This window comes from Hippichthys cyanospilos, chromosome 14, assembly GCF_059441005.1.
Source record: "Hippichthys cyanospilos isolate Australia breed blue-spotted pipefish chromosome 14, RoL_Hcya_1.0, whole genome shotgun sequence".
Classification (NCBI taxonomy): domain Eukaryota; kingdom Metazoa; phylum Chordata; class Actinopteri; order Syngnathiformes; family Syngnathidae; genus Hippichthys; species Hippichthys cyanospilos.
In genome coordinates this window covers 11,621,223-11,645,252 of record NC_142382.1, presented here as the reverse complement: position 1 = coordinate 11,645,252, position 24,030 = coordinate 11,621,223, and the positions used below count along the sequence as shown (strand labels likewise).

Here is a 24,030-nt window from a genome sequence, read left to right as displayed (position 1 = left end):
AGTTGCCTACGTGCATTGTGTGTCTTGTGTTGCCCTCAACAGGACATCAAAAGAACTACAGCTCAATACAATAAACGAGGTGCTGTGAACGTGTCGACCACTAAAATAAAATAATAAACTTTGTAATGTATCTGTCATAATACAGTGACCAAGAAAATGTATTTATTTGTTTATCTGTTTATTTGTTTGTTTGTTTGTTTATTAGGGGTGGGAATATTTGACTCTTATGATTCGAATTCCAGTTTTGGGGTCTCAAATTAAATTCAGAATTCATTTTCGATTCAAAATAATTTGATTAATTTAAAAATAATTCCTGTTTGAATCTATAGATGTGCAAGGAATCATCTTATTATTCCAGTCTGCAGGGCAACAAAGTGTCCTTTTTTTTACATTTATTAAACGTTGATTTGTAAGTAACGTGTTTACCCACAAAAATAGCATGCGGACAACTGGTACTCTTTGAAGCTAGCTATAAGTTGTATACCTTTTTTTGTATAAAATACAGTAAGCTCAACAACAACAAAAAGGTAGAACAAGATACCTTGCCATTTCACAGGAAATTGCAATACCAAAATATTGTTTAAAAAATTAGCCTAAATTAAAAATATTAATATTTCTCAGCTGTAGAAAATGAATGTTGGATATGAAAATACTGTTTTTTAAGTGAGCAGCTAGAGCAACAGCACAGTCACACACGTGAAACGTGTGCCAGTTTCTTCATCTCTGAGCATAGGGAGCATTATCAGTCACAGTTGTAACACATTATTTAGTACAGTATAAAGTAGACAGTATTTTCATTCATTTCCATGTACAGTATGTGAGTAATACGCGTGCGTGAATTAATTTGGAGTTTGCATGGATTGATTTGCATGTTTTTCTTGCTTTGGTTTATTTTGTTCAGTGGACATGCTCAAGTTTTGTGTTGTGTTGATTACGGACCATTTGCTTTCTGTTCATGTATGAGGATTTGTTCCTGTTTAGCACATTTAATTCACGTCCGCGTGCGAGAGAGCGATATAGTTGGGGTGTCGTTAATCTATTAAATCAATCAACAATGACTGCCGCACAGAAATATTTATCGCGGCTTCAACGTGATTGAAACCCGCAATGGGGAAAGGCTACTTTTAATGCCTAAACAATCAGCAGATCCATGATGGTCAAACTCCATTTGTTAATAAATTTCATAGAGGACAGGGCAGAGATTCTTGTTTTTTTTTCTTCCTCTCAAAGTAAAGGGGTTAAGGAAACCCATTGAATATGAGGATGATGTCGAATTGGCAATGACGATTTACCTGTAGCGGTGGAAGAATCCTTCAGAGTGTTTAAAAGTGTGGCAGAGAAAGTTGGGCATTGTGTTACACTCCAATGGAGATTACTTCAAAGAAGATAATTTGTAGTTTGTAATGTTATTTTCTTCACGAATAACAGGCTTTATAGTGGTCTTCCAGTGTTAATCATTTCTATTCTAATTCAATTAAAATTATTGTATTGTATTTAACAATACACGTAGACCATAAATGTGTGTGTTTACAGTGCAGTCCAGTATAAGTAAAAGTGATTTGCTTGTTACGAAATTGTCCACTAGGGGGCGTTCGTTACTCTATTTTTTGCACAACCACGGAGAAGCCAGTCAGCAGAACTGACAGCGTACTGGTAAGTCAAGTACTAGTCGGCGTGATGGGCCTGTCAAGCACGCCCAAATATAGAAAGAAAAAGGAATTCCAAAGTCCGGACTATAGTAGGAAGGCTCTCCGTACCATTTCGCGTTTTGGTATACTGCGTTGTAATATATTTTTATAAAGACTCATCTAATTTATGGTTTAAAAATATTTCGATCATTTGCAAGTTTCTTTCTCCAGTCAAACAAGACGCATATGTAGCTTTAGTTTGAAAATCCCAACCGGAAACGATGTGATGTTGTGGACGATCTTGAAAAAGGGCAGTACTGGGCCATAACAACCACCCAAGAAGGCGATGAGCTACTACTAAGGAAATACGGTGCCAAACTGACTACAAAACCAGACCAGATTAATTATGTGACGTGGCTAAGGTCGACTCATCACTCTAAAGTTGTTGTAAGTGGAAACGAAGTGTTTATTGGCGATCGAGTGCGGACGCTGACGTCGAGTCGTGCGTAACGAGCGGAGTTGGAAAAAGAAGGTGTTGAGCTGCATTTTTTTTCTCTGTCTCTGCCAGGGACAACTTGGGTCTGAGTGCTGCGTTTTTCGGTAAGAGAAGAGACTGTGATACAAAAGAAGAATTACCAGCCACTAACGTCTACCCCCCACTCTGGTAACATTTCCATATTATTTGTCTCGTAACGGTTACACGGCACCGCGCTTGCGGTATCAAATCGCTGTTTGCGAGGAGCTAAGTGAATAGCTTACCTTTTAGCCTGCTGCTCGAGATATGTTACTAACAACACGGCTGTGTTTCGCACAAGTCCTCTCTTTCGTTTGCGGCATTTCTGAAAAATTCTTGCGAATTTGAACTAGCTGCTGAATTGAGACGCTTGAATTTTGTGGTTGAAGCACTTTTAAACGTGGATTCTGCTGAGAAGCCATAGCGCCCCCCTCTACTTTCCCCTCCCCAGCACTCAGCGTAGCCCACCAAGCGATACTAGCTCAGCGTTGACGTTAAGCTAACAAAGCCACAGAACAATTGGATTTTGTATACAGACTATGATCTGAATCATCATTTTGTAGTCTTTAAAAAAATCGGTTTTGTAGTACACTTTTACTTTGAGGATCATGCTACGTGTTGCTCTGCGTTGCAAAGTGCGGCGTTAATAATATAGCTTATGATCAGATTGCTGCAGATAACAGTTTATTACTGTTACAGTGTTTTTTTTAAACAACTGCAAGATCACGTTGTCAGTTATTTCATTTTACTATGCCGTTTCTCTCCTCGTGCCATTTTATATGGATCATCATAGCTTGCTTAAATTTTTCCTTGACTTCATATCTAAACTATGCTTGAATGTGATAACCAACCACAAGGTCAGTTATATCATATAATGGTTGTAAGTGCTATGGTTGCAGCTGTAAACTATTCAATAAGGAACACAAATGTGATAGCATTGCATTTTAGACAGACACCTTTTCCATGTTACAAAGGTTTGTAATTTCTCTTTTCTAACTTCTGTCCACATGGAGCCAGTGTTTAAGGAGCCCGGGTATGATATACATACTCTAAAACTAGGGTCACTTCTCATTGTGTTTCTGTGTGTGCACATGCATATCTTCTGAGACTTAGAAACAGTAGTCCTAGGTCTCATATGTGCAAACTCCGCCAACATCAACAATGGTGGAACTCAGTGTTGATTAGCGTTTCTGTGAAGAAAGCTTGCATTACGAAGCAGACATTCTACTTCGTTGTCAGTCAGCTAGTCCAAGTGGGTGTCCAATACTAGTATGAGCTGCCTTAAATTAAGGCAAAGTATGTGCCAGATACCAATAATTGGTATCAGTGCTCATTAATGATAAAATAAAACACTGCACTCAACCTTCAGCATGTACCAGAGCCGTGTGACTGGATATTAAATGACATATCAACATACAGGTTCTCATTCTGAGCAGGTTAAGCATTTGAGTCAGCGGTTTAGAGCTATATAATGACATGTCATTATTAAAGCGACATGCTCAGAAGTCCATTATTGGCATAAAAGCATGTGTTTGCTTGCAAGTACTTGCCTAGGGCCCAGAGGCAGTCAGATTGTTTTTGTTTTGTTTTTTTTGGGGGGGGGGGGGGCTACCATACACGATCTGGCACTTGGTTCCCCTATAGATCTAGGTTTGGGGGCTTGACACATCTTCATACAGATCATGGCCTGTAGTTGTTCCGTGCGTAGGATGTAACGGCAAAACCTGTCTGGAGTCTGTGGATGAAAATTGATTGTTGGGCAATGTCAGAAGTGTCATGCTCTAATCCACAACATGGGAATATGCGATGAAATATTTTCCCTTTGTCACAAGATGCTCTTTAATAATAATATACACGTTCAGCAAAGGTGATTCTGCTCAGGCTCACGTTTAAAAAGACTTGCATTTTGTCTAGGCAAACTGCCATCACAAACTTTAAGCATTATTTATTTATTTTTAGTAAAATCCCACCCGTAAATGGCCAGGCTGATTTCGCGAACTCTTCTTGCCGCAATAAAACTGGCTTTGACAGCCGCCTTGCTTTGTGATACAGCTTTTCTGAACGGAGCCGGCTGAGATTTAAGACCTTGTTTTAATTCTTCCACCTTATGTAGCCTTTGTTTCACACCCATATTCTTTTCATTTTTTGGCCAAGTTTCTTTCCACGATGCTGTCTTGAGATTATACCATTCATTACCGCCACACTTTCTCCTCACAGAAGACACACGGGTTTTCCCACAATCTCCATGAACATGTAATCCGACTCCAACCTTGTATGAATTCCCCAGTTCTCAGTGTCCACCATTGATTTTGACATTTTTGGTGAGTATCTGAAAGTTGACTTTTGCTGTTATGGTAGCTAATGACATTTGATAAATAATGAAGTGAAGCTGCCTACCGCTCGAGCTTGCCACAGTTGCATTGTGGGAAATGTAATACTGGTGTGTGTAAAACACCTGCGGCCCGCAGGCCACAGTAAGCCTTCATCCCGGTTCTAATAATGAATCAATATCATTCCCGGGGCTAGAGAAAACCTACTTGGGGGCCGGTTCCGACCCGTGGGCCGTGACTTTGACACGTGATGTAAAAGAAGCATGCATTGTCTTTTAGAACTTGTCATTCATTCCCTGGACATTAGCTGGCAGACTGTGTTTGTTAGGTGATAGAGTAAGCCTTTTCCTTTCATGCTTTGAAAAGTCACCAAAGCTAGCTGGTATACTATATAGTTGAAATCATACCGTTCACATTTTTTGCTTTCAAGAAGTACAACTCACCAATTGAAAAGGCTGCATTGAATCAGTTATTCTTAGATCGGAATCAGGCCATTTCTATATTTGGATACAAATCTGATGCATGCGCATCAACTATCTGCCAATGCGTAAGAGAACAGATCGGAAATACCCTGTTAAGGCCAAACATGACATCAAAAAAAGTAACCTGCTGCGCTGTTTTATCATAGACCACAGCTAATCATTCAGTACTGCTATATTTCAGAATAAGTGGTCGTTTTTGTTGTTTTTATTTTTCATGGATTTTCTTAGTATAAATGCAAGTCTATATTTAGGCTATGTTCACACTGCAGCTAGATTTTTAATTATTTATTTTTTGCCCCTCTATTCCTTACAATTCTACTGCTCTGCGACTCTAAAAAGTTGTTGAGCCTACAGTGTTGTCAATTTAATCCAATTTTTCACCCGCACAGAAGGTTTATCTATTACACACTGCAATGAAGCGACTGCAGCTTTATTACACCTTTCCATGAAATGAGGACATCGGGTAAAGACACCTCATATCCCCAATATATTTCTTCCTTCTCCAACATTGGCAGTTTTGGGATATGAGATTACAATATAATCAGAGCCCCATACATGGGACCATTTTTATTTCAGTAAACACTGTGGCTAGGCGTGTTTTTTTTTTTTTTTTAGCACATCACTCACCATTGTGCTTTGTGTGCATGCGTGTCACATACTTGATACATAGCATTCACATGACAAGTTGCATTCATTTTTGTGATGTGATCGAGTGACTAAAAAGACCTGATTTGACAAGAAATCTGATGAAAACATCACGCTCCGTGGTGTGAACATTTGCATACTTTCAGTGGTAGCGCAGTGTCGTGCAGCACAATATGATCAGTTAATGAAAACAAAATTACTTAAAGTGGAAAAAATTAGCCACTTAGTTACCGGGTATATTCTTGAGCTTTCGGCTTTCAATTTATATTTATTATGGTATTACTGTATGGCTGTATGGAAGGTCAAACAACCATTTGGTAATTTTAGTTTATCAGCACCTATTGGGTTTGTTGTTTCTCGCACTTGACAAACACTTCATTTAGGAAAACTAATACAAAAATCATTAAAAACAAAAATAGTTTTGAAAATCGAAACTAACAAACCTACTCTGAAAACTAATTAATACTACCATCACTGAATTTTGAAAACACAAAAGTCCAAACAAAATAAAAATGAACTATCTAAAGAAATCGCTATTATAACCCCGGTGCAGCAATGTAATTGTCTGGAATAAATGCAGACTAATTAGTGCAAGAAAAGGAGGTAGAGACGGTCCCCTACTTAGCTGCAGTAATAATCATCGTTACCACAGAGCAAAGGGAATACATGTGCATATAAGCATGGTGTTGGATGCTCCATTATTTTGTGTTGCCTCTCTGGGCGTTACTGTAATAGTGACGTCAATTACCATGAGCCGCTCTCAGGTAGCAAAATTTTGTTTGCTGAAATTAGTTAAACGGTTTTGCTCTGTAAATAAACGTTTTATTTTTTTGTCAGTTTTACAGCTAACTTCAACAGGTAGTGACAAACGGCAAGACAACAGCATACTGTGCTTCACATTAGGGAAGCTGAGCGAGAGTGAAAACAGGCACTAAGGATTCGTTTAAAAAGTGTGTTTTTTTTTTTAAGTAGACATCGCTCGTTGGGCCTGCTGCCTTCTTGAGCTAGGGAGTAAGCTATCTCCCTCATCGAGTTGACTATAGCTCTCTTCAGGTTCTAGCCCGATGAGCTCAGGCAAACTAGTCCATCTGCCACATGCTGTGGTGGGTCCAGCTCCACCTTCTGCCACTTTGCCTGCCACGATGTTGCCCATATGCGACGATGGCCCCTTTTTAACCTCTGTCATGATACTGTGTTGCTGCATGCAGCTGTCTGATATTATATCGATGCAGGGATGCCCCAATCCCTTTTAGTTACACTTGAGCCTCATTCCGAGTAACTTGATTTTGATGATTGGCTGATACCAAGTTACGATCTGATATTTTGACTGATATTTTGATGTGCTGAAGAGGGGAAACAAAAGTGCATAAATTTTTTTTTTCAAGCGAAACTATCCTAACATGAGACCTTTTATGTGGTTAGTAGAGCAGCAATTTAAACCAAATAAAATACTGTATTTCTGTGGGAGTACATACTGTATGTTTTTCAGAGTTAAAGTAACTGATTTAATTGAATTTTTATTCTTTCCAAAATGCTTAATTTGCACAAATTACCAGTCTCCTTTGCACTGGCTCCAATTTCCATGTTTAAATATTTCATATGACAGGCATTTGTATTGTTAAATGACACTCGCTTCACGTTAGCTTCCCATGACAACTGCCAGAACGCTCCCCCCACCAGCTGCGTTTACCTCCCAAATTGCCAGCTATATTCTGATGCGTAGTATAAATGGTGTACAGTGGATCCCCGGGTAACTGTGTCCCTGGTTTACGTTTTTTTTCACATTACAAAGTGGAATCCTACGTTTTTTTTTGTCCCCCCTTTACGGCATTTTTCCCGGTTTACAACATCAACAACAATTACAAAATTCAAACATGGTGGTCAGGGTTTGTGCGTATAACTCGCACCATGCTCATACGTCACGACACGCGTCACATGCACATGTGACTAAAATGCTGGTCTGCTATTGGTCGGCATCACTAAGCTGCTGGTATGCTATCGGTCGGCGTCATGTTGTCACTAAAATGCCAACATGCTAAAGATTTGATCTGGTTTGAGTGCTTACAATATCATGTATTGTGCATTTTAGTGCTTAATTCAAACTTTTAATTGGTTAGCCATGGGTCCCAAGATTGCTATGATGTTAAAGGGAGATGAAAGAAGATGATTAGTATGGAAACGAAGCTGGAGATAATCAAGATTTATGAAGAAGGCTAGGCTAGGCTACCCTCGCTAGGGAATTGGGCCAAGTAAAGTAGCTCAAGTCAGCGTCACTCAAAGGTAAATAAAATTTCATTTTTCCTTTATATATTTTTTATTTATGATGTGCTGCATTGCCAAAAGTTGTGTTACTAGAATGGTGTGTAAATCTACCCTTGGAGTGAAAACAACATGTTAGCTTTATTAATGACATACTAAGGACAAACAGAAACCATTACTCCACAAAAACTCAGAATGGCAGAATAGCAATTCAAACCTGCAGTTTAAAAGGAAATCAGCTGACAAAATCCACATGTAGTCATGCTTGACCCAGTGTAATCCACGGGCTGCCCACCATGAGTCATCGCTCTGGACAGACACATTGTATTTGCTTCTCTCAAGTCTGTGTGCGCGTGTTTATTCTAGCTGCTTCTAATTCCTCCCATTTCCTGTAGCTCTTATGGCGACGGAGTCTGGCATCAGTCAGATGGCCCAATTCGTCTGTATACTGACTGACCTAATTGGCAAATGTGGCCCTGAGATGCGTAATCTTTTCAGCTAGAATTAAATGTCTTTGTCAATCCTTTCTTGTCAAAGTATCACATCATTAGGAATTGGGGTTTAATTGATTCTCTCATCCAATATGGGAATAATCAACCATTAATCATTATTTTTAATGGGAACGGAAAAACCTCTTGGAATGTTATGAATGCTTTTTCCCATGATGTTTCCTCTTCTAATGTTGCTTCATGGAGTTGTTTTGCAGATGTACTGTAGTTTTAGCTTCCGTGCCTAACATCATGTTGAGCTATTGTAGAAAACAAATCTGTAACTAAGAAAACTACTGCAGACAGTAAGATTAGTCCATATCGCTAAAACTGTAATCACTTCCACACAACTTAGGGTACCTGTTGTGTTTTTTAAAAAAAAATTCTTGCTAGAAAACATCTCAGGATACACTATTAAACATAAATGTGAAATAATGGTGATATCTTAATTTTCTTACAAGTGTTTAGACTTTACATCAGGATTTTTTTAAGGATTGTTGTTTTTTGTTTGTTTTTGTTTGTCATGTTTCCCCTCCTTGTTAAGAGTTGGCAGTATTATGGTTTCTGCTTTCTACTGCAGATTATGAACCTTTTTAGGGTGCCTATGATACACATAAAAGTTTTGTTTTGTTTTTTTTGGGGCAGAAGTGGTATTTAGCATCAAAGAATTGTCAAAAGACTCAAGTGACGGGTGTCCAATGCCATGGAAGTGGTAAAACGCATCCATCCACCTAGACCCACTTATCCTCACAAGTGTCGCAGGCTTGCTGGTGCCTTTCCCAGCTGGCTTTGGGCAGTAGGTGGGGGAAGTGGTTGCCAGCCAGTTGCAGGGCAAACAACCATTCACGCAACCAATCAGGCCCAAGGACAATTTAATATGTCCAATTCACCTGCTATGCATGTCTGTGTGGGTGTGTGAGGAAGCCAAAGTGGCCAGAGAGAACCCACAAGGGTTCCGGGAGAACAGGCAAGGTATATATGGATCCACGATTGACTATACAAGTGGGGTATGCTTTTTTGTGCTACCACAACATTTTCATACCTATTTGAGGCTGTATAATATTGAGTACTTTTATTTTACCAAATAAATACAATAATTATTTGATCAAATATAAATAATAATTTTTTGTCAAATAAAAAAAAATACCCAAATTAAAAAAAAAAATTCCACATTTTTTTTGATCAATTCCAAATGTTCAGACTAGTTCAGCTTATCCTTACCACATGTTTCAATATTTTAATTAAAAAATATCCACTCTAATTTCTTTTCATTCCTCTAATGGAGAGGAGGGAAAAGCATAATTTTAACCTGGATTTAAAAACATGGCGACTCAAGGCAAGCAAGTTTAAAGAATGCAGCGAATTCAGTTTTATTCCACCCCATTAGTTACTGTCACAACTATTACAAAGAATATAACTATAGTGTTATATACAAATAATGCCAGACACTTCATCTTTGGGTGGCAGAATTAATCAAATTTTAATCGAGATCATGATATTGGCTGCCACGATTAATTAAGCCCATCCTCGGCGATATTAACATTTAAAAAACGGACACCTCATGTCAAATCAAGCTCTTTGTCATCCTACTACCAGGGTGCAATGTTTCCCACTGGCCTGATCTATTATTTACCAGTGTGAAATGGCGTTGAGTTTCTCACCTTATTCCTATTATATACAATGCTCGCTGTCAATTTTGAAAAATCTGATTGGAATAAATTCGATTTGAAAATGACATTTTGATGCTAATTGATGAAAATTTGCTTAAACTTAACTAATGTGCTTTGTTGTAAGTAGGCTTCATGTTTTTTTAATTAGTTTGCACTCAGCAAGTAAATTAGCTGTGCTGCGCTGTTTTTGCCATATTTATTATTTACTATATTTACTTATTATTATTATTATTATTTGTAAGTATCAAGCCTTGAAGGCTTGTTTATAAACTGCTTGTTTAAAAAAAAGGTGCAATAAATAGACATGTTTGACCAAACATGATGAATAATCACGATTAATAATTGCAATTTCAATATAAACACTGCCATATACAGTTAATGCCTGCCACTGCATCTTACGCTGCACCACCTGCCCTAATTGTTAGTGTTGAGTGCGTTGAATGTACTGCTGGCTGCCACTGTGGTCTGGTTACATCAAAAACAGGTTGGTTGCCTTGGAGACTAAACAGAGGTTGCCTTCCGGTGAAGATCATATTCTTCTATTATGAATATAATCAGTTGATTGCCAACATAGCCGTATTGTTCCGAATAGCGAGGACATAATATGCGTTTAGCCACAATCACTACGTCTGGACTGCTTGGTCCACTTTCATGTTTGCCTGGACCATGAGTACCTATCAGTAATGACATCATAAACAATGCATTAGTCAAAGAAAAAGCAAAAACACTTTCAAGGTAATTCTCACTGAGCTGAAATCTTGCCTAGAATCTGAACGAATCATCATGCTTGACACCTCTGAATGCAGTATGGATTGACTGCAGTATTATATACGCTTTTTTTCTTTTTATATGTTACATCAGCTGTTAATCGGTCTAATTTGAAATCTCAACTACTTCCGAATACGAAAATGAGAGAAGACCTGGAAACATTGCCACTTGCTCTTTGAGGGAAAATCCATATAAATGATTTATGAAGTGACTTGACTCCCATTTAAATAATACATCCGTCGTGTCCTTGTAGCAGGCGTTTTTGTATGGAATTGTTAAGTTGTAGAGTGGCTCATTTTTATTGAAAGGATTGAAAGGAGTGCAGCGAGGTGAGTGCCTAGACAGGTCGCATATGTCCATGTGTGTGAAAGAAAAGAAAAAAAAGTGACGTGTGGAGGGGGGCAGGGAGTGTCTGCTGTCACCTCTCATTAGGGACATGGAGTCCAGCATTGCCTACCCCCAATAGCTCAACCTCTCCACTCCTCTTTTGGCACTGCCCTTGTCTCACTCCAAGTCGGGGCTCAGCACAGCGACAACACCATTTCACTCTTGAATGCGGGAAAAGTATCTTAATTCTCAGCCTAATAGAACATGTCAGGGGGCTGCTTTTTGTTTAATGGTGTGAGCCAGTGCCTGTGAAGAACAGTAGCTGGGCTCGACAGCACTTTAACGTTTCTTCTGCACTGCAGTGCAAATTAAATTTGCTTCACTCGTTCGTGTGAGTCGGCAGTGTTGAGTAGATTTCAGTTGTTGCTTGCTTTGTTTTAGCCTCCTTTGAGAACCCCTCCACCCACCCCCTTTTGTAAACAATAATATGTATATCTCATGGGCTTCTTCTCCTCCCATATTCAAATTCTATTTCTAATTTTGTCCAAATGAATTCTCTGTGAAGATGTATAAAGCAGCCTAATGAAATAAAGATCAACCAATGTTTTTTGTCGGAGCCTTACATTGTAACTGCAGGATAAATAGTTTGTGTGTGTGTGTGTGTGTGTGTGTGTGTGCGTGTGTGTGTGTGCGTGCGTGCGTGCGTGCGTGCGTGTGTGTGCGTGTGTGTGTGTTGGGGGGGGAGCACCTTCCCCATTTGACTGCTCTGGACGCTTTTGCTGCTACACAGGCAAAAAAAAAAAAAAAAGCCAGAGATGAACCGCATCCTCTATCATTCTAGTTCCCCAGTTAGTCTCTTTGAGGACTGCTATAATTGCTGTGTTTGTTGACAGTAATTATATTTGCGAGGAAGCATACATGGGTAACCTGCAGCTGATGCAAATGCCATTAAAATTGAAGAGGCAGTGCCGGGATTCGTGAAGTTACCGATTGGACCTAGGAGTAAAAATAGCATATAACAGACAGCAGTAGTTAGCTAAACATGTTGTTGCCATGTGGACCAAACAATAGCCAATATTAGACAATATGGACAAAATATGTATATTTACTTAAACAGGTAAATGAATTTTAAAAAAAAAAACATTTTTTTTTCTTAGTTACTTAATATTAATGGAAATTTTCTGAGATCTTTTCTCACGTTAATTTATAAAATATATAATTTATATAGCCCATACAATGAAATGGAAAAAGGAATAGAAATAAAATCTGATAAAAGGAGAAGCAACAATTTATCAATAATTAATTTCCAAACATAGCCGGCTTTTTAGCTAATATTGTTGCAGTGTCAAACATGCCAACTATTGTAAAACATCCCAGCCTGTTATTAATTATACTTTTAAAAATGCTTCTCAACAAAGCCTTACTAGAGACTAAAACATGTTCATTTTGCCAGTAAAAGCTCCTCTTTGTACATAGTAGAAAGTCTACTGTTGAGAAATACGTCAATATGCTTTAAGGGGAATGTTTAGTTTAATGTAATCCCATTCTTAAAGCCCAACAAACCAAAAGACACCACATTTGCAGAACTAAAATGTGGTATTGCTTATTGCAACATTGGCAATTTGCAAAAGGGTTTTGGTTTTGTTAAACCACATATTTGTGTTGTTTTAACGTTTAAATGATACTCCCCACAAAAGCCTGGTTTTCATTTTATTGTTGATGCTCATTGCAACACTTACATTCAGCCCCATCGAGGCTTTTACAAACATTTCTATCCCTAATCAATGCAGCTAAAACTGCAAAAGATCATAAACAGTGATGACTTCAATCCTTGTTACTGTTTTAAACATTCAGCTCTTTATGTTGTTTCCCCTGTACAGGTGTTTACTCTGCTACTTCTTTAGCTCATTCTTCTTGGATACAAGCATCTCCCTCACATCTGCCTCCTCTCCTTTTTCATCTTCCTTCCAGACTTTTTAGACATGGCAGGCGGAGCCTGGAGCGCTAGGAACTCTTCTCCGGATCCGTGGCGGACACGCGACTGAGGAGAGAAGGGAGCGTCGCCGTCGCCTGAGCAGAATGACTCAGCAAGAGGGGGGACCCCCATGTAGCAAGTGAAGAGACGTGAGGATGGGTGCCAATGGATCCAGCTATCCACACTCATGCTCCCCGCGCATAGGAGCCAATGCACAGACGCAGCAGACCTTTATTGGTAAATATAATCTATAGTAATTTGCTGTACAGTATGATTCTATATACAGAAGAACAATTGGTCTAACACAACTGGTTCTGGGATGTTGGTTGGCTTTGTATTTCAAAATTATTCTTCCCTTAGGAAACAATGGTAGTAGATATAATCAGGTTTTTACCATTGTAAATTTTATGGAATGTTTGTGGTGATTTTGCTCTTTTTTTAATGTAAAGCAAAAGAATGATTATTTCAATCATTTAAAAAACATATAATACACCACTGTTATCACCTTCTCTTGTAATAAATAATTTAGGATCGTAGCTAACACATCTTCCACCTATAACCACACGTGTAACCAGAGTCTCTCAGAGACAAAGACCATTGTTAGGTACACCTATTTTTCCACTTCCAGCTTTTACTGTGTAAATGTTCTCAAGCTATTTGCTGATCCTCGTGATTTGTAGTTGTTGCACTAAACAAGATTCTATGATCATTTTTCATAATTCTGCCTTTACTATTAATCCATTTTTATACTTTGTAATATATGAGGGAGATAATTGCATAGTATTTATGTTGTAGGCATTAATACTGTGACCATGTCGCTCCCTTTCTTCTGATTACATAGTTTGTTTTGTCATCTGATTCTTTACTCTTATTTCATTTAGTTAGTATTTAATTACCTTTGAACCCAGCTCATGAGTGTTTTTTTCCCTCCATCTTTAAATTTAAGAAGGCTTCACTCAAGCCTTATTTCTACCAAGCAACATACATCCTCTGGATGAAATCACTGCTCTTAAGGAAGGATCTTTTTAATGTTTAGTTTTGGAGGGGAAACAATCAATCACGGACATTCTACATAATAATTTGCATTCAGAATGCTACCCTTATGGCTTTAATAATCACTAAACAAAAGCAGGAAAGAAAATTGTTCTAGTCACGCACACATTTTCTGAAATGAGTAAATTCTGGGGAAATAAAAAGTGAATCAGATGTAAAGCATTTCAGCCTGTCGAGAAAAGTGCACTGCCAGACTTCCACTTCTTTCCTGGGACTACGGGTGAACCAAAAAAAGACTTGCGGCGGAAGTCGCAACATCACATGCCAGCGGCATGTTGCGAAAGCTAACTACAAAATAAACACACCAAAAAATACAAATACTACAATTCAATAGCTATAGGAGGCTTTTGTTTTAAAACTTTGTAGCTTTGTTTGCAGAGTGGCTTTCTCAAGGTCTTGTAATGCCACTATAATTGCCTTCACATCACAAAGCTACCAACACACAGCCATTAGAAAAAAAAATCATATTCAATCGCTGATTAAGGATGCTTAAAAAACGCCAATCAATTATGCTATTATTTTATGATATAGTATGATAGTTCAAACACTGTCTGACCTTTCAAACTCAGAAAAAAGTATAAATGCATTAAATGTTAATAACTGCAAGCGTCTAAATAATGTAGACTTCCTATCGATCTATAAAAGCTGACATCTCAAGAAGAATGATGGAGGTGAAATTATTTAGAGGTTTTACCTAATTAGAATAAATGGCCCATCTAATCACTTTTATACATAAGTTCACAATATCTAATCAACTAACTAGGCTTTATTTAGTGGTTGATATGCCAATGAATCATGAGAAAGAATAAACCTGTCATTGTTAGATCTAATACTTTACCACAAAAAAAAAACATTAATTGGTGCCTTTTAAACAGTGGTTAAAACAAGAATAATATTCAGAGCCATAGTATGCAGTTTTATTTCATTTTCATCATTCATTTACAGACCTGTTTAGGACACTGTGTGTGACGTTGCAGTCCGTTCACAAAGTCGTTTGGCTGCCGCGAGGCAATGTGCAAACACGTTTCTTTCTTTCTTTCTTTCTTTCTTTCTTTCTTTCTTTCTTTCTTTCTTTCTTTCTCTCTTTCTCTCTTTCTTTCTTTCTTTCTTTCTTTCTTTCTTTCTTTCTTTCTTTGTCTCTCTCTTTCTTTCTTTCTTTCTTTCTCTCTCTCTTTCTTTCTTTCTTTCGTGTTTGTCCAATCATGTTTATTTCGGTGCATCCTCTAGTACTAACACCTACGGTATTTAACATGAATCATGGCTTCAACATGAGAGATGTCAGATGAGAGGCAAAGAAAATGATAAAACTTTTAAAAAAATTAAAAATTTGAAAACCTCATCACAGAATGTTGCGCAAGATGTTGGGGGTTCCCAGTTTGTGGTGTCTGAAATTTGGAAAGTCATGATAGAAAAGTTAAATATCCGTGATTTTGCCTTTCTTCTGAAAAATTAATAAACCTCCTTTAACAGGGATTCTTATTCATGCCCGAGGTTGTACCTCTGATGAATCTTTTTTTTTTTTTAGCCTTTCTATGATGACGTTTAGAGTGTAGCAAGCACACGTGCATTTCAGTATAATAATATCCAAAGTGAACGGCAAAATTGAATGCCCAAAGCAATTAACACTAAGCACATTGTTACAGCGTTAGATTCCTCTTCTTTGTCGGCCTTATTGGAACTCCAAACACACGCGTGCACACACACTGTTTGAATCATCAGCCACATCAGGGTATGCCATTCCGGTCTGTACTATAGCATGCTAAATCGAACTCTCATCACTGTGAAAATGAGGCTCTTGCCTTTGAAGTCTTACTATTTTTCTACATTTGAAACGCCACAGTCATTAGGACTTCTGATGTTCGTCAGGTATGTGACATCGCATTTGAGCACCCTTCTAAAAATGTACAAGGAACTCATTATCGAAGGAAGACATGTACTGTACTTGTGCAATGCTAAAATCCCCTTTTGCCTAAGGCCTGTATTTCTTGGCCAGCTCAATCCTGTCTAGGTTCACTTAAGGGAACCCTGTTTAGTACTCTGGAGTTGCTCACTTAAGCTCATATGTCTTACAGATGATACACTGAATTACAATTATAACTATTTGGGTCATACTGATTGATGTTGAGAAAAGGATGGAAAGAGAGCATCTCCTTGGCAGAGCTTCCTCAGGCATATGAGTCCCCTCTCATGCCAAAGATAACTGTCAATAGTTTGAATGATGCACCCTTAATGCTTAAATGGACTGATAATGTTAGAGCTTTTCACAGATGAGTAAGTGCTCTTGATAACATTCTGCAATAAAGTAGTTTACACAAGCACAACATTGTTGGTAGCCTTCTGTTAATAAAACGGAATACGTTTAAAAACAAACTTGTAAACGGGCCTAGACAAGAAGGATACCGCTAGATAAGATTGTGTATTCAAACTTTGTGATTGTGAATTCTTGTAATCAGTCAATTTGAGTGTGTTCAATGTTTTAGGTGGTGAATTTACAACAGTAAACATAGATCAGTGCAACCAAAAGAGAGAGCTGTTAAATTTGAACATTTTAAAGTTTGATTAATTAATTACTTAAGCAAAAGATGACGCTCAAGTGCATTTGCGTTTCTTCTAGGAACCTCATCCTACTCACAGCAAGGATACGCCTGGGAGTCTAAGCTATACAGCCTGGAGCACGGCCATGAGCGGCCCGCCGACAGGAAGAAGAAAAGCCTGGGTTTGGCTACCCTTAAACGCCGCTTCATCAAACGAAGAAAGTCCAGTCGCTCCGCGGACCACGCCCGGCAGATGCGCGAGCTGCTGTCCGGGTGGGACGTTCGAGACACTAATGCCCTGGTGGAGGAATATGAGGGTACTGCCGCCCTCAAGGAGCTGAGCTTTCAGGCCAGCCTCGCACGGGCTGAGGCCCCAAGCTTGCCTCGGGATCTGGCTGCCCTTTATCAGCATAAGTACTGCACTGATGTGGACCTCATCTTCCAAGAAACTTGTTTCCCAGCGCATCGGGCCATCCTGGCTGCCCGCTGCCCCTACTTTAAGACTCTGCTGTCATCATCTCCTGGCTATGGAGCAGAGGTTCACATAGACATTGACACAGCAGGCATCGACGTGCCCATGTTCTCCGCTCTACTGCACTACCTGTACACAGGAGAGTTTGGTGTAAGCAGCGCAGAGGATTCCAGGTTGCAGAATGTGGACGTGCTCGTGCAGCTCAGTGAAGAGTTTGGCACGCCTAACTCCCTAGAAGCAGATATGAAGGGCTTGTTTGACTACATGTGCTACTATGATGCCCTGTTGAGTTTCTCTTCGGACTTTGAAATGGTCGAAAGTTTCAATGAGCGCGGTTCCGGAGCACCGCCTGCCGTCTCTGGAAGCGGTGGTGGACCCACCACCCCAGATGAGGACCTCCGAGCTCATAAGGCTGTCCTTTCTGCTCGCTCACCTTTCTTTAGAAACCTTTTGCAAAGGCGCATTCGCACTGGAGAGGAAATGACAGAGCGCACGCTGCAAACGCCGACCCGTATTGTGCTGGATGAGTCCATCATTCCACGCAAATACGTGCAGGTGATTCTCCACTGCATGTACACAGATGTAGTGGAGCTGGGACTAGTCCTGCGTGGCAGCCCCTCTGCGGGCAGCCTCGGGGAGGTACAAGCCTTGGTGTCAGGGAGCCGAGGGGCCAGCACGCGTACAGAAGAGGCCATGGAGCTTTACCATATTGCTTTATTCTTGGAGTTCAGTATGCTTGCACAGGGTAAGTCCTTATAAGCCCATTAACCGCACGCATGCATTCACATTAATAATGCATGATTATGTCAATATCTCATTAACCACTCATGAATTTTGTGGGCGTCTCAAACATGTATGCGTTGAAGTTTTTCTCCACTCCAGTCAATGTTCCACCCTTCAAGAGAGATTAATCACATGGTAAAATATTCCAAGTATGATTTCTGCAGCCCAGACTGCTGTACACCTTGCCATCACAGGTCGGAGGTGTTAAAGTTAACAGCTTGAAGCAGAATGAAAAATATAGACCATAAAAATTCCTGTAGTACATGACTGATAATTTGGTAGTTTGTGCTCATAAACTATCATAACAACACTATTTTGTTGTTTTTCTGTTTATACTCTATTGTTTTGCCATTTGGGCTTATTACGGTACCAGTCATCCAGTGTACATTGCTTATTGCCTTATTTTAACTTTCTCGTTTTGTGCAAATTTCGCAAATTTCCCGACCAATTAATCGGCTGGATCATTATTGCCCTTCCAACATCAGTCAAAAATAATCATCCATGTGGCCGATATTTGCAGATTATTATTATTATTTACTTTAATGTACTCTATGTACAGCATTTGCATACAAGTAACACTAGTATTTATTACACAATTCGATAACATAACCTTGCATCATGAAATGTATGCATAAACTAATTTTGCAGACCTGTGATTAAAAATAAAGCAGATTTTACTTTTTGAAATCAATAATTAATTGAGCAATAGAAGAAAGTTGTACAAAGATAGGACCTGGAGGTCACTACTTAACACACAACCTAAATCTCAGTATGTATAAACATAAAATACCAAATAATACACAATGCAACATTAATGAATCATTACAGTAATGTGTTATGACACCCATTCAGCTACTAGTAACACAAATTTATAACAATAATAATTTCCTTATAACTGCATTAATTGTGCCACACATTCTGTGAATCAAAAAAGAAAAGACATTTTTTTAATTTACTTTTTTTTTTAAACATGTTTACTGTTGACCCCTGCTTTACACAATGAATATGTAATAAGTCAGTCCATGCATTTTGAAAATCTGCAAATAATTGACACCTATAGAAATGTATTAGGAGGAAACAAATGTTATTTTATTTGTGGTCCTTTTTAAAATTAATCAGCCACTCCGTATTGGCCAGGAGCTAAATAGTTGTACAGCTATTGCATGTAAGGAGATTTTTTTTTTTTTTAAATCTTGGGGGTGGCAGCTAAATCCGTCTTTTTAAGTAGAAGTTGTGAAGACAATACAACTTACATAACGGGCTCCACAAGCTAATTTATGCCTGTGAGAAATATTTTGAAAGCCAAGTCTGATACATGGGCTGAAAAGTAACATCTGTCGACTCTTGGCGTACGGCTCTCTGATGTAAACAAACCCGATCCGCTGATCACACACCATCTCACACCTTGGAGATGTGCTGTCGCTGTCATTCTTCAAGACAGCTTTGCCAGTGAGCAAGCAAATGGTGCCATCCAACACAGCTCCCCCCGTTCGATGGGTATTTTTATCTCCCTTCCCCTCCCTCTCCCACTGAGCAGTGCAGCACTAATCAGTTCCCATGAAACCTCAGTGTGGAATGTGGCGAGATAGTTGAGGTTCACCGGATGTCATCCTGTCCAAGTCGCCATCCTTGTCTGCTCTCCAGCTTCCTGTTATTCCCATTTTGAAATCCCGTTGTTCACGTCTTTCGCAACATCCCAGCACACTAAGGCGTCATTTTAGTCTGCTGTCTGTGGATTTACTATAAAAATGAATGGTGGCAGCTGACATGGCAAACGTGATTCTAACTTTCTACTTAACGCATCAACTTTCTCCACAAATGCAGTCTTTAGAGTCCATAAAGAATTATTACATTGCAGAGTGGCAGCCTGGGATGGATTGCATCCAATGACCTGTTACATTATAAAGCCATCAAGACCAATGAGAAGTCTGATTGACTTCAAATTTACACACAGGTTCAGCTCAATGCGCTCTACTAATTATGCACTCTACAAGTATTCTTGATGAATATGGAGAATTGGTATTTTCTACAAGGAATTACAAATTTCTAAAGTTAAAAAAAATAAAAAACAAAAAAAACATGGCCACCATCAACCAAAACCTCTTTTCTTGTGTAGGTACTTTCCCTTCCTTTCCAAGCAAAATAACCTGGAAGGAAAGGTTGTCCCAGTTCTAAAAATCACTTTGAAAGGTGTTTTACCCCCATTGGCATACGATACTCTTGATATTTTACAAAAAGATGTACCTGTAATCCTTTCCAGCAGGATTGTTTATTCAATGATATATTTTGCTTCAAATATACACTTAATTTGGTATCCCAGATATTAGAGTAGTTAAAAAAAGAATTGTGCATTTATGTTACAGTAAAGTTGTGATGATGATGATGTCGCACTTTTTACCCTTGCATATGTCATCATCATGACAAATGTCAAGCCCCACCAGTTCATATAAAACAATGTTTTGACTTTTAAGACTAGTTTCAGTGGACACCGGGTCTTTTCAGGAGGCATCAGAGTAGTTTATTTCAGGAGGCAGATGAGGGAAATATCTTCTCATCTGTCACTCTGTCATTGCCATCACATGCTTCTAAATGGCATCCCACTGCTGCCTGTGAGTCAGTTACATAAAGGTGTTTCTGCTGAGTACCACCATCAATCTTTATTTACCCTCCAGACGTGATGTGGCCTTTTATAATTTCCATTTCTCCTGTCAAGCAATATTAAAAGCCTTATTAATTTTTCAAGTGCCCTGCAGAGAAGGATTTTGGGTACTTTTGTTCCTTCTTTTCATTCGCCCTCACTGACCATCCAGCCGCGTACTTGTTGTTGCAGCCTGTTTCACTCAAAGTGGTATTGCTTGATGATCCTCGCATGTGATTTACATCCATGGTTTTATTTACAAGCCAACTGTGGTCTGCATTTCAAGTGATAGTGGTAGGTTGCTCCCATGAATATGGAATGTTGCATATTAAGTTTTCATCCAATGCAGTTGCTGACTTGGACAACAGTTGTGTGGAGTTACCGACTATGGAGAGTTCATATTGAATGTAATGGTGAATTTTAATTCTCAGCTCATAATTAAAGCACTCACTGTCTTGTTAGATGAAGATGGGGAAGCTGCTGTGAATTTTAATGGGCGAATTTGAAGCAAACATGTTAGCTGCTACTGTTTGCTTTTGTGTATGTGTGGCCAAGGATGCACAAAGCTAAAAAAGTGAAGAAGGCATATGGCAAAGGAGATTGTCAATGATGAAGACACAGCTGGCAGGGAAACTAGAACAGTCATTTAGTTTATAGCTAACTGAAAGGCAAAGCGTCATTGCTTTTTGTTTCACGTTTCCAAGCTATTCTGGGTTTTTCCCCTTCCTTCTAAACTGCTCTTTCTGTAACTTGCTGATAATACAAGAAGTGCCTAACGTCTTGCAACTTATCCATTTTTTGTAAAAACTGCATTTGACTCATGTGCATTTGCATATACTTTTGACTTTTTGTTTGTAATTCAGAATTACATTTTCAAGTTGTATACTTGTACAACTTAAAGCATAGGCGAACTGAGGGGGAAAAAAGTATTGGACAGAAACTGAAAGGGTTCTCAAGTTCATTAAGACTATTCAAACATGTCTTCACGAAACCTTGCTTTGTGCCTTTCTTGAACTGGTCCCACAAAGTTTGAAACAAACAATTGCTCTGAATGTCTCATGAAGAACTAGCATCAGTAGGTCCCAAAATTGACAGTTTGTCAAAATGCAAGGCTTATTTGAATGGTCACTTCCACCTGCACACAGTGCACAAAGAAACTATGTGAAACTGATTTCTATTCTGTTTATTCCTTCTTTATTTATTATGTATTTTTTTTATTATGTATTTTTTCATATTATTAATATTCACCAATTGGAGCAGCGCTCTGTTCTATACCTGTTTGCAAAGACAATAACAGCATTCTAATCTATTCTCTCATATTCTATTCTAGATCTTTTAATCAAAAAACACGTTCAAATTAGGCTAAAACGGCACAACCACTTTTTACTCAATGTTTTTCTCGATCCTTTTCATTTGGGGGACCCAACTGCTAGCATCAGCTGGCAAGAATCAGTTAAGAATATCCACCATTTTCTTGTATAGGCCAAAATCTATTTTGGGGCGATGTGTGCAGTTTCAAGGTGATTTGTGAAAATATCATTAAACCCTCCTGTTTTCTTTCAATGCATGTTGTGAGCACACCTTTGAAAAGTGTGAATTACATTTATTTGGGCCCATGTTGATTGAGGATGTTTAAGAGAAAACAAAACAAAAAAAAACATAAGCTCTCTTGGCATTTCTGTAAGAAGGTGTGTTGCAGAGTTTAGCTGCCTACATTTTGGGTTTGTTGCTCTGATTTAAGAAAAGCAGCAAGGATGCGAAGGTTAGTTGAAAGAGATTCGAGTGTGTGAACGTGAGGGGAAAAAGACTGTTATTTACCTTTTGAATGGCTTTTAGGATTCCAATGTTTTCCCTGATAGTCTTCTTGAACCAATTGTCAAAAATATGTCTAACTGGCTTTCTTCTCACATTGTTACTTTACAGGCTGTGAGGACATTATAGTAGAAAGCTTGTCTCTCGACTCACTCGTACCCATCCTCAAGTGGAGTTCGCAACCCTATGGCTCCAAGTGGGTGCACAGACAGGCCATGCACTTCCTTTGTGAAGAGTTTAGTCAAGTTGTCACCTCAGATGTTCTCTATGAGCTTGGCAAGGAGCACTTTCTCAACGCAATCCAGTCAGACTATCTACAGGTAAGCAAACAGAACCGGGCCACCATCTATTTGTCTTTTTTTACAGCTGACTGTAACAATAGCCAGTGCATTCATAGTTATAGAAGTATCTACCATTTCTCTGTGTACAAGTTTTTTTTTTCCCCTCATTTTAAAACCCCCAAATTGCGGGGGTCGACTTATACCCGCATAATTCAAAATCAGACCAATTTTCTCCAGATATCTGTGTTTGAACAACATTAATTTGAATGCAAAATAAGCAATAACACCTCATTTACAAGGCTTAAAACGATTATATATACCTCTAATTCGATATAGTATGCATCCGTATTAGCCCATTTGCACTTTTAAATGCACTTTTGTCGAGGCTGCGTGGATAATTTTTCCAGTGGACTTTGGCCATTATGAAAAGGAAAATATGGCTTGACTTGTCTGTCCAAGACCCAAATGCGAGAGCAGTGGCGCGCATGGATTTCAGCTGGTGGGGGGGAGAAACACAGCGATTGACGCTCTGATCTCTCCATGGTTGTCACTTGGGTAAAGAAGGCTTCAGCAGAGACCTTCATTTCAAACAAATTGGATGGGTCCGAAATGACTACCCGTGGATGATTAACGTTGTGTGACGTTTGCGCAAATGACAAACAGGAAGGAGAAGGATGTCCAGGATCCAAATGGGAGGAGCTATTTGGTTTGTCAGATAGTGATGATGACATTCAGGGTTTTTTGACAAATTCATATTCAGCTGCGTCCAAAAAATAAAGCTTTTAAACTTCAAATCGTTTTATTGTTATATGCTATATGCTATAGTTTCAGCATTTGCGTCTATGCGTGCGCGTACATTGCCTCGCACTTGTCTGTTTTTTTTTTTTTTTTTTTTTTTTTTTTTTTGCTTTTTGGCTGCCGTCAGTTCTGCCAAGCTACTGGGCCTCTGGCCATACATTTGAGATGAAATGTTGTAATCCAACTACACAAGCCAGCCGGCCTTGCACCTTGCTGGAACACTGTCCAAACATGTTGCACTGTCACCTTATCCTCATTTAGCAGCTGTTTTTTCCCCCCTGACAATATCTGACCTCCTTGTCTTGATAATTATGTTGTCTCCTTGCACCCCTCCTCTTCCTCCGCCTCCTCTCCCCCATCGCCACGTCTTCATCTCATTTGCAGGCCAGTGAGCAGGACATTCTCAAGTATGTTGTTAAGTGGGGCGAGCAGCAGCTTATTAAGCGGATGGCAGACAGGGGTAAGATAATACACTCAATAATTATCCTCCAAGCACAGCCACCAATGATTCAGAAGCCATTTCACACTTTCGAAATCCTCCAAAATATATTTCAAAGCATGTTTAACACTGGC

At 39.0% G+C, this 24,030-nt stretch overlaps 1 protein-coding gene across 2 annotated transcripts in view; it reads left to right on the top strand.

Annotated features, from left to right (window-relative positions):
* Nucleotides 1-1,957: 1,957 nt before the first annotated feature.
* btbd7 (BTB domain containing 7) overlaps nucleotides 1,958-24,030 on the top strand; it is a 29,338-nt gene continuing 7,265 nt past the window's right edge. For both annotated transcript variants that reach the window (XM_088433001.1, XM_088433000.1), the window contains exons 1-6: nucleotides 1,958-2,075; nucleotides 2,197-2,292; nucleotides 13,083-13,323; nucleotides 16,754-17,890; nucleotides 22,490-22,698; nucleotides 23,842-23,917. In XM_088433001.1, the coding sequence (XP_088289127.1) occupies nucleotides 13,242-13,323; nucleotides 16,754-17,890; nucleotides 22,490-22,698; nucleotides 23,842-23,917 (1,504 nt within the window). In that variant the 5' untranslated portion in view covers nucleotides 1,958-2,075; nucleotides 2,197-2,292; nucleotides 13,083-13,241. The remainder of the gene's footprint in view (nucleotides 2,076-2,196; nucleotides 2,293-13,082; nucleotides 13,324-16,753; nucleotides 17,891-22,489; nucleotides 22,699-23,841; nucleotides 23,918-24,030) is intronic.